General features: G+C 41.5%; 1 protein-coding gene across 3 annotated transcripts in view; it reads right to left on the bottom strand.

Moving 5' to 3' along the window:
- Positions 1-5,725, bottom strand: part of mast3b (microtubule associated serine/threonine kinase 3b) — a 35,908-nt gene extending 30,183 nt beyond the window's left edge. For 2 of the 3 annotated variants that reach the window (XM_006792018.3, XM_006792019.3), the window contains exons 1-2: positions 5,374-5,725; positions 2,883-2,972 (exon numbers count right to left, since the gene is read on the bottom strand). In XM_006792018.3, the coding sequence (XP_006792081.2) occupies positions 2,883-2,972; positions 5,374-5,420 (137 nt within the window). In that variant the 5' untranslated portion in view covers positions 5,421-5,725. The remainder of the gene's footprint in view (positions 1-2,882; positions 2,973-5,373) is intronic. The other variant, XM_035908243.2, reaches the window with a different exon arrangement.
- Between the last annotated feature and the right edge of the window lie 15,704 nt (positions 5,726-21,429).

Raw genomic sequence — 21,429 nt, 5'->3', positions numbered from 1 at the left:
CCTGACCTTAAAACTTCATTATGTATAAGATTAGAAGTGTCAAGTTAGAGTCTCAGACCAACCAGGCCTAAAAATAAAACCTTCTTACACCTCTGCACATAATAATAACAACGTTACTCTTTAAAACGTAATCTCGTCATCTCCATGACCCAAAAACTAACTGAAATCTTTCTTTTATTTTAAGCTAACTGTAACCAAGCACCTTGCCTTGACAAAAAGAGGCATGTCTGTGTCTGAAGCTATCTGATAACAAAGATAGAATATTGCATATTTTCAGGCTTGGTCATTTCTGCACTTTCACAGCAGCTTTAAGTGGAATTTTATAGATATTTTCAGTGAAATTACTTTGTTACCACTGACATACCATTCACGACTGTTAGTGTCTCTATGCACATTATTTCCCATACAGTTGGGCCATTTTTCATTAAAGGCTTTAACATAAAGTCATGTGAAAAACAGAGTTTTTACAGGATTCTGAGCAGTCGTGTCTAAGCATACCTTCATGTGCTGTGATTAATTAAAAGGGTAAGGACAACCGATCATCAGCAAATGTAAACATCACCTCTATAAAAGCAGACATTTGTCAGTTTGCCGGTCTGGAGCATTTAGGTGTGTATTGACAAAGTGCCACATTCTTCCAGGAGTGGGCGTCCAGGCAAATTCACCTCAGGGTAAGACAGTGAAATGCTCGGAAGAAGCTGCTTTCACTTGCTCCCTTACTCACAAGGGGTCACCACTGCAAACAGAATGTCTATAGGGTCATTTTCGAAAAACTCACAGCCGATGAGGTTACAGTAAGAAAGATTATTTGCATTATTTACAAGTGAAAACATTCAAGATATCTGCAAGTCTACCCAGAAAATTCACCGCAAGGTCAGACTATGCAATGCAAACTGCAAAAAACTCAAAAGCTACAACTCAAACTCTACAGGCCTTAGTGTGTTAGACGTTAAAGTCAATAACAGTGCAATTAGCAAAACACAAAACAAGTATAACTTGTTTGTGATGGTTGCCAGGAGAAAGCCTTTTTTTTTTCTATCAAAAGAACATGGCAGTACAGCTTAGGGTTTACAAAGCTGCCTCTAAATAAACCACACGACTTCCAGGATGATGTCCTAGAGACAAGACCAAAGTAGAGAAGCTTGGTCCCAATGTACGGCATCATGTTTGGCAAAAATCAAACACAGCACATCAGCACAAACACCTCACATCAATTATCAAGCATGGTGGAGGAGGAGTGATGATCTGGGCTTGTTTTGCAGCCACAGGGCCTGGGCACATTGCAGTCACCGTATACCAAAGTATTCTAGAATCAAATGTGAGGCCATGTGTATGAGAGCTATGGCCAGAAGTGGATAATTCAACGGGGCGAGCCAAGCACAGCAACAAATCTATAACAGAATGGCTGAAAAAGAAAAGAATCGAGGCGTTAACGATTTGGTTATATGCTGGCTATTTATGCACAGACCTTAAGAGAGCTACGCTAAAACGCCTGCAAACTTCAGTGAGCTGAAGCCACGCTGTAAAGAAAGGTAGACCAAAATTCCTCCGCGATGATGTGAGAGACTGATGAAATCATGATTGCTTCAAGTTATTGCTGCTAAAGCTAATGAATAATTTTCACATGAAAAACTCTCTGACTCTACCAGATAGCTGGAATTTTTCGGTCCTGTTTCCAAACCTTTGGCACCTTATGTTATTTAATCTAATTTGAACTGGTTTCCAGTCAAATTTTAAATAAACTTCCATCTACCCTGACACAAAGAAACCCTGAAGTGATTTACTTTTTTTGAGTCATCAAACAGGTTTTATTGGATATACAGCTCATACCAGGTGGCTACTTAGGGTGTGGCAGCTTAACATAATTTGTTCTTGTCTGTAGTTTAGGTTTAGGATTTGGCTATGCTCCAAAAGATTAGAATGGGTAATACTGAAAATGAATCCTACGCCAGGCAAAAGGCATGTTGTCTTCTCACATTTTTTTCCTTCAAGCCAAACTGCAGCACAATCACAGTATCTGATCCAAGTGTTGATGTTGGGAAATAAGAAATTTGCATACAAATACAGAATCTGATGCAAGAGAATGAGCATGTGCCTGGGTGGTGAAACAAATGCAAAACGGTGTTAAAAACACGAAGCCAGCAAATATGCTGTGAAATCAGACTATGTCCATGTGCAAATGAATGCATGTTTTTTTGCATCCCTAGAAAAACTGTGCTCATTTTTCAAGAGAGCAAATGAGATTCATTACTGCTCAGTGTGTGGTGTGACAGCCTAGCGGTGCTCACACATCCAGAAACATGCTGGATGCAGCCGCCTCTGTTTGCAGTGTTGCCTTCCTCCACAGCACCCAGCACCGTTGCCAAGCAACCCACTAAGACTTAGAGACAACTAATAAACGACACGTCTTCACTGGTGAAACAGAAGCACCTTCACATGCCAAAAAACAACAACAAGACAACAAAGAGCACACGACTCAACTGATATTTCTGACTTTTTCTGATCTCGTTTTTTTTCTCAAATAGGAAAAGCAACAGAAAAAAACACACCCAGATTGTGTTATTGTCATGTATATAAATGAGCAAATTATGATTTTTATATGTCATATGGATCCATTCAGGAATGATTTGGTGCATTTTTATGCACTATTCTGAAATAATAGTGCATAAAAGGATCAAAAGCAACCAAATAATAAGAGCTGTATTATTCTGAAATAAATGAAATTTAATTACACTTGCTGGCCCATGTTAACAGTAACGTTAACATTACCTGTTCAGCAAATTGTCAGGGGTTTTTTTTTGTTTCTTTGTTTTTTAATTTAATTTTAAAAATGGATAGGTTTAGTCCTTAGGAAGAGTTTGCGTGTGACCTGGCTCTCTTACCTCCAGGGATGAAGGGTTTGTAAGGGGCTGCAGGGGCTGCATGGGCTGCATGGGCTCAGGAGGGTGGGGCTCTGGCATGTGGGTGACAAACTGTAAGAGCAAGACATGGTCACGTGCATTAGTGAGCTGGCTCAGCAACTTGGCCCGTCAGGTGTCTGTCATCATCAGTCAGTGCTGGAGCTTTGGCGCAAGGTTAGAGGCCGATGACATCACCACTGGGGCTGCCAGAGCCGATGCCCATCTGATAACGCTGTTTATTTACAGGCTCTCTGGATGCATCCCTGGATGCATCTGATTACCCGGCTACTGATCTCGTGTGAGCTCTTACACAACAGGAAGTCAGCAGCTGCTTGTCAACACATCAGACAGGAAATTTCAGCATCCAACACACATTTATTGAACATGTAGCGCAATCGTTAACAGTGTTAGGAGATGCCTAAGATCAGATAAATCGAGGTTTGACTTCCTGAAATCAAAAACAACAATGCACTTGTAGTTCTTGCACACCCAAACCTGCACAGCACTGTCTCTAATGAATCTCAGCTACTACTTCACATCTTAATGCACGGTCGAGATAAGCAGGCCGAGCTCGCTCCAAAATCTGCATCTGTCTAACGCTGACATAGTGCGTGAAGTAATTCTCTCTCAGATTTAAGCTCTGCCTTCGGGGTTCCACAAAGCTGCTATTGTCTCAGTTCTGCAGAAGCTTCTCAGTGCTAAACATGGCCCTGGCTACCACAGCACTAATGAACATGTTGTCATAGTAATGCAGGGCGGACGGTATGAAAAACAACTCCTCGCACAAAGACTGATCATTCTGTAGTGCCTCCTCATAATTAAGCAACACATGCGAGTCGTTCCACTGCATTTCATTTTGACATGTCTTCTCCTTAAGACCCTTTAAAGAAAAGCCCCGAGTGGTGCTTGAGTGAATAATCTGTCAATTCCATGCTGCATTTCAATTTTATCTCCAATCTTGTCCAGAGTGGAAAACAGTGCGGAAAATCTCAGACTGACTCATTTCAGATTTTCCTAAATGTTCAGGGAGGCTCTGATATTCAGACCGGTGGTAGCTACAAATCATCAGATAACATCCATTGGCTGTCCTTAAAAACTACAATCCAAATACAACTGTGCTCAGACCTAATGGCTTCTTATTATTCCACGTTATTCCTATTTTACCTCATAAGATCCAAAGTGTCACTACGACTACAAATCTGGCTAAATACTCGAAGAGCACAATTCACCATAACAAAGTCTATCTGAATGCCAGGAAAGTGTTACTTTTCACATTTGCACTTCCAGTAGTGGTTTGATTCATCGGGTGCCATCATTAAGACCCTGAGACCCTCCCTGCTTGCAAAGCGTGAAACCTCCTCTGTATCTCAGAAGCTAAGGAGTGCCTAAAATTAAATGAAACCAACGCATGCTCAGCCGAGATGGTCCACAGAGGAGGCAGATGGATGCATGGATCAGAGGATGATGAGGATGCGAGAAGGGAGCTCCTACGCCTTATGGATCAGCATCCCAGTGGGCAGCAGCAGCAGGAACCCCCACCCCTCCCGCTCCCTAACCCCCTCCCTTTTCTCAATGCAAAAAAGAGGCTATATTCACTCAGAAGGAAGGGTGGGTGGACATAAGACTGCAGTCATGGGCTTTGATAGAGACAAAAATTACAGGTTAGCAATTGTAAGAAAAGCCAGCGTCTGTCCTGCTAAATAAAACACTGTCAGTGTGTGTTGGTCCTGTGGAAAGGCCACGATGTGATTCATGCAGGACTTGTGGACTGAGCTTTAAAAAAAGAGACAATAGAGAAGGAAAAAAACAGAAAGTCATATGAAATTAAACATTTGGTCAGATTAAAGGATTGGGAACCTGGATGAACTCATTTCAAGGACAAAATATGTCAACGCCATCACAAGCTTAGTGCTGTTTTCACTAGTTTGGCTTTACACATTTAACCAGTCGTAAATTGAGCAAACACGGATCCAGTTCAAGGTTGGACAGCTTGATTTCTCCACTTCAGCTCAGTTTAAAGATTAACGCGCAGGGTGGGGGATCTGCCAATTTTAAGCCTGGGTCTTCCTGAGAGCACTGATGATGTTTCTAAAGACATAAAGGCTGCTGGTGAGACACCTGTTGACTCCTGAAGTCTCCAAAGCGCATCGTCTTCAAAATATGAGAATAAGCCGTAGCCGTTACCAAGACAATGAGAATGCCATCACCCAGAGAGAGATTATTTTTACATCTTTCGTGCTCAGGTGGCTGTTTAACTTCACTGCGCAGCAGATAGCTGAAGGTTTGAACTAAAGCCACGGCGCATCTAAAACTCTGTTGACAACACGAGCGCGTTGTACACGAGCGCGTGAACGCTCCTATTTCTCACCTACTGCAACTTCAAATTCAGCAGCCACACAGGACAGCTGGTTTCACATCTGCACACAGCACGAAAACATTTTGTTTGTTTGTTTGAAAAAAAAGCAGAACTTACTCCAGAGTCAGAGAGGGGATCTTCAGTTTATCTCGTCTCGACTTCATTCTTCCTGAGCACCGAGCTGGGGCTTCACTTACCACAGCGCAGCAGCGCTCGGTCTCGCAGCCGGCTTCCAGCCACTCATCGCCGCCGTGGGGGACTAAAAATAACCCCTTTAACCAAGTATCGTTTCCCGGCGGCTTCAGCGGATTCCGGGTTGATTCTCCTTAGCAACAGATACAATAAAAGAACTTTAAAAAAAAAAGACAGTTACTGCCAGTTTTGCGCTTTTTGTTTGTTTGTTCCCCCCGTGCGTCTTTCAAGAGCACCGGAGAGCGAGCGACTACCACAAAACCGAGGGAACGATGGGTCACCGCTAACCTCCATGTGACTGGTGGGAAGGGAGGGAAGGGAGGAAAGCGAGGGGGAAGGGGGGTGGCCAAATCAATTTGGGCGGTGGGTGACAGCCATGGCAGAGTCGAGGTTGGGTGAGGACGAGAAATTCATGTCGAGAAGGAGGTTTTATTCACAAACCCGATGAGTCTGAATGCGCCCCGAGGTTTAGTCATTTCGTGTATCTTTGTATTTATTTAGGTGCGTTACGCGTTTTTTCACATTTCTATGCATCATATGGCATTAAAAAAACAACCTAATACAAGCGTTTCTTTTTTTTTTTTACTGTCAACTCTGGAACCACGAACACTGGCAGGCTGCTGATCGTGATGGAACTGGGGAATACCTCTGCCGGAGACCGTAACAGCTGCCGCACACCAAGATGCGCGCTTCTATTCGTGGAAGCGCAGTGCACGCGCATGTGGGGACTGTCTTGCTGTTACGAGCCTCTATGTTGTGCGGATGTGTGGCAGCTGTGGCCACACCGGTCACTGAGGTGGACACGCAAAGCCCACACCTAGTTGCTACTATGCACAGATCTGATGCCCCTGCTGCCGGTTATAACAGTTTTTGAGTGCACATAGACTTAAAAAAAAAAAAAAAAATCATACTTAATAATAAGCCAGTTATGTACGGTGGCCCCTAGAGACAAAACACTGCAAACTCCAAAACAGGTGCAAAATCCAAAACACGTACAAACTCCAAAACACGTGCAAAATCCAAAACACGTGCAAAATCCAAAACACATGCAAACTACAAATCACAACGTAAGTGCCCCAGGACGCTAGGGGCAGTGTTGAGCTGTGTTTGTTACCTAGTAACTACACAAGCCAGGAAGTATCAATGACCGGATTTGGGGTCTGCAGCCATAAAGGCATAAAATCTGCAGCCATTCTGAAAGAGTAAACTTTCAGAAGTAAGTACTGAATATTATGTCACTTATTTATGCGCAAATGTTTTTATAATGAAGAAGATTTAAAAAATTACTGTTGGCCAAATGTCGGGAAAGTTATGTGACATTAGCGATGTTTGTACTAACTTGGTTTTAAAGCCTTTACTTCAAAATATACGCCGTTCAATAGTTGACCTTAATCTTACAGAGAATGTGACGATTTTATGGATAATTAAAGTAAGTCATATATCCACAAACACAACAAGCTGAAAGTCAGTGATGCTGCTCGGTTTGCAGTCCTGAATATCACAGCACAAGCAGGATTCACTGCACTGTTAATGTTAGCTATGTTATATTGCTGCCTCTGTTCGGTGGTGTCGAGCCAAACTGACTTTAACGTGTGTTTGAACGAGCTGACGGTTCACTCGTTAAGCTGAAAGAAAGATGCTTTAATCACAGGAGTCACACATGTGTCCACTGTACCATCTGGGAACTCTTCTTGTTTAGCACTGGTAATAACACAAACACTAAATCCTCCTTCTCTTGTGCTGTTTTGTAGCAGTGTATACACCTGAGACTGTCACCTGTCTGTCTGTCCTGCACTCTCTCTCTTTTTCTTTCTCTCTGATTGTGGAATAAAAGTATGAACATGTATTTATAAGTTACACTTGTGTTTGAATCCAGCAGCTTCTCACACATTTGATTTCCATGTGTGACAACTGCAAGTGTCCAGAGTGAGGACAGACTGAGGGACCCACTGCTGCACATCATCTGTGAGGCTTTGCACCCCTGATGATCCACCAGGACAAACTCAGCAGTGTGTGAGGAAGAGGAGGAGGAAGAGCCAGCAGCAGCTGACAGATGGAGAGAATAGACAGACTGTTCCCTGTTTGTGAAGGACTGCTAGGAAAGTTTAACATAACTAATCGTCTGTCCTGAATCAGTCTTATTAGGTAATGTTCAAATAATGTTATCATTCCAGTGTTTTCAGTGTGGGAGAAAGTACTCAGGGCCTTCAAGTTACACACTATGAAAGGCAGCAACAAGTTTAATGTTCAGAAAAATAAAGTATGTATCAGCAGCAGAATGGAGCTAAAAATAATTGTTTGTTTCAGTTCTATGAAGCTTTGAGTATTTTGGATCAGTAGCACTGCTGTGTTTGTTGCATCATATTGCTGTAATTGTTTATATGCTTTATATATTCTGAGGTAAGTTGATCTATAGTGTTACATCATATTCTATAAGGATGTTATGTGTTTGTATACTTTGTGCCCAGTTTGACCCATTTAGCAGAGGTCAGCCTGTTTAAGGCTCTGATATCTATTCTGTATGACTAAAAGAAGTTATGACATGGTGTGATTTTCTCACCCAATAAAGGAATATTCAATATATCAGTCTACTCTTCATTTTATCAGAAACAGTTATCACAGCTTGTACATTTTCTTTTTATAAATATATGTAAGCAATGAGCCAAATTTAGCAATGCCAACATACTGAAGGAACAAGATGTATCATATGTAAGAGACAAATGTTGTTCCTTCAGTATGTTGGCATTACTAAATTAAGACGATGTACAAAGTATCGGTATCGGATCAGTATCGTCAATACCACCCTGAATATTACTTGGTATCGGATCGGAAAGGAAATCAGTGGTATCGCACATCACTACCAGTCGCCTTAAATGATAAAAACTGGACTGGTCCAACTTAAAACCAAGGGCATTAACAACAGGTTTAAAATAACCTTCCAAATCAAAAGAAGAGGACTCACAGGGGCCACTGGATCCAAACACCAACAAATCTGTTTTCTTTTCATTCAAATTTAAAAAGTTTAGAGTCAACCAAGCTTTAATGTCATCTAGGCATGTCAAGAGAGGTTTTATTCAGATGCCATCCTTCTGCTTCAGTGGCAAATAAATTTGGCAGTCATTCCTATATACTTGTCTTTGAGTGAAGATTTAAGGTGATAAGACATGTAAATAACTGCAACTTGAATCTGTACTGAGGCTCAGTATTTGACACAGAGTTCAAGTTCACTGCTGTAATAGCTAATAATGATTAATATAATAACTATAATATTGGCCATATTATATTTACATTACCAAAGTGATATGACTTTAGTCTCATGAACAACATTAGCTAATTGTTATTTACTAACTAATATCAAATGACTGTTCAGTACAGAAATGAAGCCCAAAAATCATGTTTTACTGTCCTGTGGTCTCAGCCTCAGATACTTATTAAATCACACAAAGCTCTTGTAGAAACAAACAAACAAATGAACAAAATACGTTCTCCTTCATTTCTGTCAAAGTTGTATGACACGTTTCCAGCGGTTAGTATCATGGTTGCTAGGCAACCTGGGAAGCGCGACGGAGACTAGACTAGCCCATGTGTTTGCAACAAACTTGCCGTTTATTTTGCAAATCGAGCTCAACACTGCCCCTAACGTCCTGGAGCACTTCCGTTGTGATTTGGAGTTTGCACGTGTTTTGGATTTTGTACGTGTTTTGGATTTTGTACGTGTTTTGGCGTTTGTACGTGTTTTGAATTTTGCATGTGTTTTGGATTTTGTAAGTGTTTGGGAGTTTGCATGTGTTTTGGATTTTGTACGTGTTTTGGAGTTTGCATGTGTTTTGGATTTTGTACATGTTTTGGAGTTTGTGCGTGTTATTTGGAATTTGTAAGTGTTTTGGAGTTTGTACATGCTTTGTCTCTAGGGGCCACTGTAGTTATGTAACCGGACTTAACTTAAAGATATAGTGCACCATAAAAATCAGACAGCAGTTCAAATCCTAGATGCTCTCAGTTCACTTTTAAACTCTCATTCCAGGAATAATAATGAATCATTATAATTTTAACAGCCTCCAAAGGTGATAGGTAATAAGTGGTAGTTGATGGCAACAAAACCTTTAAAGATCAGGCACAGAGCCTTCGACAGTACAGGAGATCCAGAGGCACTCTAAGGCCTGAAGAGGGCAGCACGATGTGTCAAGCAGCTACTTTAACACAAGCTTAGAACGTTTGTCGATATTTCAGAAAGCCTCTTAAATCTTATTTAATTGTGTAACATATCATGCCAAATCTAGCTTTTTCTGTTAGTGTGTGTGTGTGTGTGTGTGTGTTTAGGGAGGGCATGCATTACAGGCTGACCAGGAGTCTAAGAATTTAAAATAAAAAAAAAAAGAACCCTGATTTCGATCAATAGTGGGAATAGGCGCACATTTAAAGAACAAATGATAACACAGCAGACATGCATTAAATTCATCTTTTAATTTTTTTCCCGTAAATAAAATATACTGATTTCTGCATCACAGAGCAGCTCTTTATTGCACCGTTCTCCTCCTCACCTGTATGCGTAATCGCTGCTTTTCTTCCTCTAACAACATTAGGTGAGTTTTCCTCTCTTGAAGGAGTTTCTCGAGTTGCTCTTTTACCCGTCTCAATACTGCATCTTTCTGCTCCAACAGTTGCTTGTCTATGTGGAGAGCTTCCTAAGCATACAAAAGAGAAACTGGATAGGATAGCAAGCCTATAAAATTGTACAACTTGGCTTTTGTCTATGTAAACAGTTTGATCCATTTGAGCCATGCTGCGTTTATTCACATCATCTTCTCATAAGCTCTCAGAGGATAAGATGTTCCAGACGAAATGTTGACAACTTGTAACGGAAACAAAGGAATAACCAATGATATACCCATGGCTTTACTTCTTTCTACTGCCTCAAATCTAACCGGGATGCATTCTTAGTTTACATTAGCTATGTCTGTGGTTTTTAAAAAAAAATCCATATTACACTTCAGTTCTTTAACGGCAATTCCATCAGCAGTTTGAAATGATTTCAGTCTGAATACACTTCTCCTATTCTGAATAGCAGGTATCTAAGAGGGTACAGTAATATATAAATAAAACACCAAGCTCATTTGTTGTTGTTTAATGTGTCAGGCATGTCCACATGTTGGAGACACTAACCATCTTTTACACTTCAAGGCAACCAAATAAAAATCTCAGAGTTTTTTTTTCTATACTTTTTATCAATTGATTGTAATCAAAGTGTTTGCGATCTCTTAATGGCAACATCCCTTTTCAATCAATCAGATCAACCAGAAACTTTAGTGTCATTGTCACAGGTACAACGAAATTAAGAATGGTCCCCGATCATTGCAACATCCCTAGCAATATCAAAATATAAATAAAACAATAAAATTCAATAAATAAAATAGATAGAATACTTAAAATACTAATAAGTACCTGGGGTGGCTGTAGCTCAGGTGGTAGAGCAGGTCATCTACTGATCGGAAGGTTGGTGGTTCGATTCCTGGCTTCCCCTAGTTCCCCTAGGCAAGATACTAACCCCAAACCCCAAAATTGCTCTCCGATGCATCCATCGGAGTATGAATGTGTGTGAATGTTAGCTATAAAGCACTTAGAAAGATGTGCTTGTGCGAATGGGTCTGAATGGGTGAATGCACAAGTTGTGTAAAGCGCTTTGAGTGCTCAGATGAGTAGAAAAGCGCTATATAAGAACCAGTCCATTTACCATTTACGTAACAGTAAAACATTGACATACATTCCCACATACATGCTTCAGACATGGATAGATTAACACAAGAGTGGCGTGATGGACATTTTTTTGTAGTATTCAGATGTGTTATTGCAGTTGGATAACAGCTGTGTTTGAGTCTATTAGTCCTTGCGCTGATTGCCCTGTACCGTCTGCCTGAGGGCAACAGTTCAAACAGGCACTGGCCAGGATGTGAGGTGTCTTTTATGATGTTTTGGGCCTTTTTAGAACAGTGGACGTTGTGTAGAACTTCCAGTGTGGGGAGAGGGCAGCCAGTGATCTTTTGGGTGGTGTTAATGATCCCTTGGAGTGCTTTCCTCTGAGCCCCTGTGCAGCTAGTGTACCAAATGCATTTGCAGTAGGTTAGAACACTCTCAATGGTGGCTCTGTAGAAGGACACCAGCAGTCTCTGTGTGATGTTATTCCTCCTGAGAATTCTCAGGAAGTACAGTCTCTGTTGGGCCTTTTTCAGCAGCTTGGAGGTGTTCACACTCCAGGAAAGGTTCTCCTCTACATTGACTCCCAGGAAGCGGAAGCTTGCCACCCTTTCTACACAGTCCCCATTTATGAATAGTGGTTGGATCTCTGCCTTTTTCCTTCTGAAGTCTATTATGAGTTCTTTGGTTTTTGAAGTGTTGAGGAGGGGGTTATTGGCCTTACACCATGACGTCAGCTGCTCCACCTCGTCTCTGTACGACTCGTCTCCCTTGGAAATGAGCCCCACCACTGTGGTGTCGTCTGCAAATTTCACAAAGATGTTGCTGTGGTGGTGAGGAGTGCAGTCGTGTGTGTAGAGAGAGAAGAGCAGTGGACTGAGCACACAGCCCTGGGGTGAGCCGGTGCTGAGACTCAGGGCTGAGGATGTGTGATGGCCAACTCTGACTCTCTCTCTGCGGCCCGAGAGGAAGCTATTGATCCACATGGAGGTGCTGTATGGAAGCCCCAGGTCTTGTAGCTTGGCCACTAGTTTGTGTGGAAGGATGGTGTTAAAAGCTGAGCAGTAATCCACGAAGAGCATCCGCACATAGCTACCATACTCTTCCAGGTGTGTTAATGCAGCATGGAGTGCTGTGGCTACAGTGTCTTCCGTGGACTGGTTTGCTCTGTAGGCAAACTGGTGTGGAACCAGGCTGCGGGGCAGGGCTGCTGTGATGTGTCTGCGGACCAGCTTCTCAAAGCATTTCATTACCACTGGGGTGAGTGCCACCGGTCTGTAGTCATTCAGGCCGGTGATGTGGGGCTTCTTAGGCAAGGGGACTATGGTGGAGGACTTCAGGCAGAGTGGGACAGTCGCCTGTGCGAGGGATTTGTTAAAGATCCTGGTGAAGATCCCAGCCAGCTGTTCTGCACAATCCCTCAATATTCAACCTGGCACACCATCAGGACCCGCCGCCTTCCTCGGGTTAACAGCCTGCAGCATGCGCCTCACCTCATGCTCTTCCAGGATGAGGGTGGTGCTGCTATGGGTGGCGTGTTGCTGCTGTGGCTCCAATACCTCCGGTACCATGGTCTCAAAGCAGGCGAAGAAGATATTCAGCTCCTCTGCCAGCTCCAGGTCACCGTCCGCAGCTCCGAGATTGATCTTATAGTTGGTTAGGTGCTGGATGCCTTGCCACACCTGCCGGCTGGTGTTACTCTTCAGATGGTCCTCAATTTAAAATCTTTTATAGTTACCTGGCATTTTTTTAGCTCTTCTCTGAGGTTTAATGGAGCAAAATAGTCTCCCTCCTCCTTTGAACACTCCATACGAGTTGGAGGTGAGTGACTGACAGCTCTGAGTCTCTCCTGCAGCTGCTGCCTGAAAGAAGGACTTGGACGGTTCTGAACGTATCGGGCAGTGGATGCAAACTTGAGGACGCCCAGGGTCTCAGCGACAAAGTGGTGGGAGGGGCTTACACACGCCACCATTAGCGTGTGGGCGCTGCCTCCTAATGAGTCACGAAGGAGTCGAGAGATCTTGGCATTACGGTATGGTACGTGTGCACTGCCGGAGTTGTTACTGTGCCGATTTTGACTTCGGTCTGAAAGTGCACGGATAACGTTGCCCAGTGCAAACAGGCCTGTGGTGATATGAGCAGACTCTTTCAGTTGTGTCCCGGTGTTCCCAGTTTTTCTAGCACGTTCCGAGCCTGCCAGGTCAACCAGAAAGAGCTTAGAGGAGCGGACAGACTTAAAGGAAGAGTTCTTGCTGTTGTGGCAGGATAACACGACCTGAAGGGTGAGGATGGTATGAGGGCGACTGGAGCGCTCATTCATTCCTGTGGTGCTGGTGTGCCGCAAAGCATTTCCCATCTTTACAATGCTGAGCAGCTCCTCTGCTGAGGTGATAACAACCTCTTTGGCTCCCACCACCACTGGAATCACACAAAGAGACTTTTTAGTCAATGAAACAAGACTGTTGCTTCCCCTGTAGGCAGACATTCACACAAAATACCTAATCTCTCATTCACTCATTAAATGAGCTGAAAACAATTTTACATATTATTACAAGTAGGTGCACCACAGAGCCGCTGACTGTAAATGATTACACAGTATATAATATCTTTTGCGGTACTTGTGATTTCGCCAGTGCGCTCTCTCAAACTTTTTATCCTGAAATACATAAGTGTTAATAACATCACAACGGTCTATCAATAAGATGATACTCAAATGGATGGTCAAAAATATAGGACGCAGTTTGTCATCTCTGAAGGTGTATGGTTTCTACTTTTTTATTTCCACTCTGAATACTAAAATGTAAGTAAAGTAAAGGTAGAAAAAGTTGATTACCCGTGTTTCCCCTCTCATCTTCCCTGATATGAAGCTCTTTGTGGGTGGTCTGCCGCTGCAACAGGTCTCGTAGTTCCTCCTTGTACACCTCAATGTAGGACACCTTCACTGTGACATCCACAACATCACTTTCCTTCGTCTTCTCCGCCAGGTATATGAACAGATCCTGGGCTGCACAGTTAATAATTCCCCCCTCTTCATCTATGGAAGGTTTTGGAAAAAGAGAATTACGGTTATGAAGTTAGAAAGTTCAAACACTCCTTGAACTTATCAGTCACAGAGTGGTTAAGCTCTGTGTTGGAGCTTAACCACATTTTTTGGTTAAACTTCACATTACCTTGGCTCCTTCCACCCAGTGTGTACGTCTTGCCTGATCCAGTCTGCCCATAACAAAAAATGGTTGCATTTTCGCCGTTGACCAAACGCTCCACCAGGAGATGGACGCAGGACTCGTACACCTCATCCTGGCTGACTGATGGTCCAAAAGCGTTGTCAAAGTAGAAGCGTCGGTCCTCGCTCCACTCTCCACTTTCCTCTGTCTGTTCATCTGGAATGATGATGGAGTCTTGAGCAATTTGGGCTTTCAAGTATTTCTTGCACCTTTCTGAAGGAAGAGAGGCTCCAGAACTGTCATCACCTTCTGCCTCACTGAGGGCTCACTAAAAAGAGCCTGCTCTTTCGGCTCCGAACCGGCTCTTCAGGTTGTTTTGTTGCTTTAATTAATTTATTATTAACAATAATATAAAATTATGCACAAAAGGAATTACTAATGTAAAAAAAAGTGGATTTATTTATATATTTTTATATATAAATATATGCGGTGGCCCCTAGAGACAAAACACGTACAAACTCCAAAACACATTTCTAGCATGAACTGAACTTCCAAAACAGAGATACTAGATCACTTAAATTACACAATCGTTGGTACTTGCTGGCTTGTGTAGCCACTAGGTAACAAAAGCTCAACACTTCCCCTAGCATCCTGGAGCACTTCTGTTGTCTTTTGTACGTGTTTTGAGTTTTTATGTGTTTCTGAGTTTTTACGTGTTTTGGAGTTTGTACGTGTTTTTACGTGTTTTGGAGTTTTTACGTGTTTGTACGTGTTTTGGAGTTTGTATGTGCTTCAGGGTTTGTACGTGATTTGTCTGTAGGGGCCACTGTAAATATACCACATGAAATGTAATAAATAAATCATATAATACAAAAATCAACTATTCACATTTCAGCTTTTAACTATTTAAATTTTCAGCTTTTTCCTTTTACAAATTTAAAGTGAAACAACACAAAACACTACAAACCACAACACAATTAAATATAAATTAAAATATGAAAACAAAAAGAAGATGCATATTCTCTGTCATATGGATTCAATAAACTTGAATGAATCCTTTATCATCTGCAACTGAAAATAGTAGTGGATGATTACTATACCTTTCTAATGTGATGTTGTTGTCCCTGGCTCTTTCTCTGTCTCTCCCTCCTGCTCTGTTCCTGTGCTACTGAGTGTAACTACCGCCCCTTGTCTTCTAGCTGCTGACTTAGCTCTTTCCAGACTGATGCAGCTGGAGTGGCTATTTTGCCATTTTGGACTATGGCCTCTTTTGAATTGCAAAGAACTGCAAAAATGGAAACCTTGTCTACAGATGGCTTTCGAGGCATCTAAATAAAAAAAAACACACACACACTATGATTATGATGGAGCAAAACGTGATTTCTGACCTATATATACAGCCAGGAGCAACCCCTCCCCCAAGTTCTCCACCAATCTACACTTTCATATTTTGTGGAATTATTGTTTTTAAGATGGAGCTATTGCATTTGTAAGTTTATTAAATTGAGTCTGAGTATTTAACCCATTAACATGTACTGTACAGCACTTTAGTCCAGTGTGCTACATGTTTTAAAGTGCTTTAGAAACTTTTTTCTTGGACATTTTTGAAAATGTTTAACATTAAAAAAAAAAATCATTTTGATCCAGACAGTTAGCTATATCATGTATTAACTCAGTAACTAAAACCTCAGTATTTTAAATGTAAGCTTACCTTGTTCAGAAATCAGATGTAACACGCTGTTCTAAGAATCCTTCAGACACAGTAATGCCAAATAATAGTTTTTTCTGCCAGAAAATGTGTATTTGATGCAAAAGACTGCTAGCTTGTTCGTTTCTCAAAAAGTGTTCATGGGAGTGTAAAATGTTCAAATGTAGTTTTCAATAAAGTTTTTTTTAATCCACTCTAAAAAAAAAAATAAATACTCAAGCATTTGCATCGTGGTTTTATGAACAAAAAGTGATTGAAGTAAAGAAATTAAAGTTTAAAAAAAATACACTCATTACAAATTTAGCTGATTAAATACAACAAGAGGGTTTTTTTTTAACAGAACTTTATTGAATAAGTGAACACACAAAGTGAAAGGTCATTTGAAAAAGACATTTTTCAGCAGTAACACCATAACAGAATATCTCATATCATAGCAGCATAAACGCAAATTTTACCTTCACAAATCAGCACAAACGTAGCACTAAAAAAGTAGAAAATTTTGGTTTGTTTTAGAGCAGTCTGGGGGGGTGGTGACGTCATCAGCAAAAAATATAACTTTTAACCCTTAAGGACCCACAGTGACACTGGTGTCACTGCCTCTTTACACTTAGAGACTTGGTTATATATGATTCATTTGATATAAGACCCCCGTAATTTTCATGAAAGTAGAAATAGGTCTGGGCTCTTAAGGGTTAATATCTATAATATTAATATTAATACCGTAGCAGCACAAACGCTCATTTTACCTGCACAAATCTGCACAAACGTAGCACTAATCGCTCCGCCTATATGTCTTTACGTTTCAAGTGGGTGGGGGGTCAGCTTCACTCTGCTTTTATGTTCACTTTCACAGACACGGCGCATTTACACAGAGGGCATATAGCCTACTGGCTCTGTGAGCACGTGGCCACGTCGAGACCGTCCACATAAATCACAGTGTTGAGCGTCTCTAATTGGCTCCTCGGGTATGCGCGCACGTGCGGGCTTAAGTGGAGAGGAGGCGGGGGGGTAGTTTTACAGCCTGACTAAAGGTAGAATTTCCTACCACGGGTAGTGTTTGTGTGCTAGTGTGTGCTTAAAAATCGATTCTCCTGCTGCTGTAGGTGGATGTACGAAGTGCCGTCCAGTAAGAAAATCTAAAGGTGGAGGTTTAGCTGCTTCAACTGGTCACACCTCAGCTCCATCAGTGATGCCATCAAAATCAGAGTCCAATCCACACCAGCTCCACCATCATCACTCACATTTCCACACAGCACTTGTTAGACTGAGCAGTGTGCTACCTGTTTACTGTTCGATTACCATAAGACAAGCATGCACGTGTTTTTGAAACTTTGCAGTTGATAGTGATTCTGGTTGATTTGTTTGATGTTTGGCTTTTTTTTTTTTTTGAAGAAAACACAAGAAATTATGCTGTATATTTTTTATGGTAAATCAAGGTATCGTTCAGTTCATCGTTCATTTTGTTTGTAACAGTGTGTGTCTACTGTTTGGTGTTTGGCCAGCAGTGTTCAGTAACAGTAAAACTGCAGCAAATCAACGAGATGAGCTCACTACAGCTCAGGAAGCTCACGGATTCAGGGATTCAGGCAGTAGTTCGCTTGTGGGATAGCAAAAAGCAAGGAAAGCACTCACCTGTAAATCTCCCACACCTTGATAATGACTCTTCATAGATAGATTGATAGATAATCTATTTATTCCCAAGCAGAAATCAAATATCCAGCAGCTCAATTTAAAAGCAAACATCTCTCCAGTCATAAATTAACAGATGACCTCCTATCTCCCAAAATGATTCAAAAAATTATGGGTTTATTATTTCACCTATTTAGCATTGTGCATGGTCTGTGACATCATCTTCAAGCCCTGCAAGGGACTTTAAATGTGGCGTATGGATGATGCAAATCCAAACTAGAAAGGTGGATGTTGGTGGGTTTTGGAGCTGTTGTGTGGAAAGGTGGAAATGTACCGTTGTTGACACTTTGGAGAGCCTGTGGCGTGCGTGTAGTGGTGGTGGGGTTCCCGTTCTCGATTGCTTGGTAATTGTTTTGTTAAAGCAGCGTTTAATAACAGAGTCAGTTTCCATCAGAGTCAGTTACCATGGAGACGAGGGCTTTCCTGCTCTTCCATTCTGTGCGCCTCCTCCCATCACTGCTGTGTGAGATTCAGCTTAGCAAAATTAATGCCGTAAATGATTGCAAAGTGCCACTTAATACATATTCTTATGTCATTCACACACATGCGGAGCGATGCAGTAACCTTTCAAGGTTATTATTTGTTAATATTAAAGCGAATACGGCTGTTTCTTCAAACACATACGAGCACATCTTTCCACAGACCCCCACTGAGGCTTTTTGTTGTAGCTCTCATCCAGAATCTCACCCACATATATCGAAGCCTTCACTAACAAGAGCGAGGACTCGCTGTGCACCCGAACCAGTGAAACGTGAGGCAAGGCTTTGCTTCAGTCAGCAAAACTGCATGGGAGGAGCAGAGAAGACGGGGCTGTTTAACTGCACGAAACAAAAATAGCTTAAATAAGATGATTAATGCAAATATTATTTGGTTAAATACATTATGCAGACATTTCTTGTGGAGCAAAGGATAACAAAGGCATGAAGCAGGGACGACAAGCAACCTGTTTCTCAAAATATAGAACTGAAACAGGTGGTTAGTGTTTACCCTCACACATTTGATTGGGAAATCAGAGCTTCCACAGGAGTAAATGTCTTACTGTGGCCAGACTTGGACTCAGTTATCTGAAGAGGATTCCCATGATGACCTAATAAAGGCTCCAGCAAAACCTGAGGTCTTCATTTATTTCCTCACTGACTCTATTACAAAGCCCCTCAAACACTGCAGATACAAAGTGAGCCATGGTTTAGTGCACTGCAAGTCAATTTGCACACACTAATGATATGTTAAAATGCACCATTACCGTAACTGAGGCCATGCAATATAAACAAATAAACGTGCATTCCTATTGCTGGGTGACAGCAACAGAGGCGTGTAACAGGACATGATGTGGTGTAAGAGGAAACATTTTCAAAACGCTGTGATGCAGGAAGTAATACCACAGGGGATTGGCGAGGTGTGTGTCTCGAGTGTTTCTGTGAAAGTGCATGTGAGGAGCGGGGGAGAAAGAGCAGTGGGTTATCACGTGTCAAGCAAATTTTGTAGGGACTATTGAGTCCACAAGATGGCGCAGAAATGCAATAATGAGGGTGAAATAACTACATTAGTGTCTGCAACTGTAGTCAGTATTGCACGCTCTCTTTGAGGCTGGAAGTCGTTGTTGTGATTGCTCTCACTGACCCCTGATGGAGATGATTGATATAAGGATCAAATCAGCAAACTCCTTCAGCAAAACAATCACACGTAAACTAGATTTTATCTAGTTTCATGACAACATGATGCACTGAGGACTTCTCCACTCACCTCATTCATTCCCCACATGATCATACAGCACTGCAGCCCGTCTTTCTCCAGAATGCTTCAAGGTTTTATCTTACAGTATAAAGCATTGTCAGTTGACTATTGTTTTGATTTAACACTACATAAATAAACCCAAATTAAACCGAATTATCCACAAACATACATTTGTCTGTGTTGTGCAGGATTTTATAGAAAAGTTTTGCTGGAAAGTTGCTGCATGAATAAATGAATGAATAAGTTCCTCTATAGAACTAGAGTTGGTTTGGGGCATCTAAGCTTCCTAAATGCCTAAGAGAAGAGTGATTTCAGTAATATGCACCTATAACAGTGATATATTTACATATGTAAATTTTTTTTTCCAGCAGAAAGCAACGAAGGGTGAGTTCAGTTTCCCACTAGTGATGGAGCATCTCCAACAGAAGTATGTGGTGATATTTAAACCTAACAAACAGAATTTTATGCAAATGAAAAGAAATGTGAACAGTATAGTTCACTGCAGTACAATTGGAGAATAACGTTTTCTGCATAATCTTAATGTAAAAATCCACCACTAAGCAGATAAAGAACAACTTTACCACGAAGTAACTCTCTACAGGAGCGTTACGCTCTGTCGCAGGTAGAATTGTATTTATTTTTAGGTTTTTAATGAACAGTTATCACCACTAGGGGCTCCAGTGTGTATGGCCTATTGTACTTGTAAAAATACACACAGTGATTTTATGGAAATGATACTTCCATGTCAAACTGCCCCTTATCACATTATACTATTGTCTTGCCGATGCTCCTTTTTTTTTTTTTTTTTAAAGCAAACCACTGAAAAACTTTTATTGCAAATGAGGAACAAAGCAAATGTTTGCCTTATTTCACTCTGAGATTAGTTCTGGGGAGTTTTTGTTTTTTATTAAAAAAGAAAAAGCAGCTGCCATAGGACAGAAGCAGGGTGCAGTCTAGACAGGCTGCCAGTCTGTGGCAGGGTTAACACACAAACATGCACACCTGTGAAATGGTGAAAAACAACAGTCATCACACGCAAGTCACATCTGCACCGAAAAACTATGTGTGTAGGCCATAAATAAAAGGATCAAAAGCAATAAAAATGTATCTCACTTGAGTTCTTTTAAGGACAGGCTAATGGCTACGTTCCAAAACACACTCAGCCGTTAAGAGATTTGGCGAAGTGCTGCAGCTATCCGACAGAAAATGCATTAAAATTTGCGCCCCTCACTACTGAGCCATCAGCTTGGAGACTAATCCACAAGGTCTGTCTTTGCCTGTGGAGATGTCACATGAAGAGCGAACAGGAGCTGCAAGTAGACGCCCAACTCCATCAACCACTGAAACATCCAACAAACAAAATCCCCCCTTTGCAGTCTTCATATTGTTACTTCAAAGCCCCCAACTTCCTCTTCTGTGGTGAAAGTGTTACAGTGTGTGTGTGTGTGTGTGTGTGTGTAATGTATCAAGGCCAGATTTTTAACACCTACAGTAATGAGGAAACTAATACGAGTTAATCGTGTAACATCAACTTTACAGTAAGTTTCGTTAGCGGTGGAACATTCTCTATATCGTCATTTTTATTCAACAACACGCATTCATTAACATGAGCGTTTAAAAATGTGCAGTTGGTGTCTGTGTACAGCTGGCAGGTCGTTCAATCACAGATACTTCTTGGTAAATTCACTCTAATCAGATGAACAGATGAAAAAAACAAGTCTGGTGTTCAATAAAGATCAAACCTGCAGACAGCTGTGGTTACAGCGGTTGATGTTTGAGCTCCAGCTGCTCACAGTGAACTATTGTAAACTATTGTTTGCTTCATGAAACATGTTTTATTAGGCCATTCTTTGCAGTCTGTTAGTGGTAATGTGCGATAATTCACAATCACAGTCACGCACAGGGAAGCTGGCATGCACGTGGACCTAAAACGATGGCTCCTTTTATTTGAAATAACATTGTGTTTATTCAATCGTGAATACCTGTAGTTGATAA

The sequence above is a fragment of the Neolamprologus brichardi genome, chromosome 15 (assembly GCF_056152115.1).
Source record: "Neolamprologus brichardi isolate AB-2024 chromosome 15, ASM5615211v1, whole genome shotgun sequence".
In the NCBI taxonomy this organism is placed as follows: Eukaryota; Metazoa; Chordata; class Actinopteri; order Cichliformes; family Cichlidae; genus Neolamprologus; species Neolamprologus brichardi.
The sequence above is the reverse complement of the archived record's forward strand: the minus strand, read 5'-3'. Positions and strand labels throughout refer to the sequence as shown.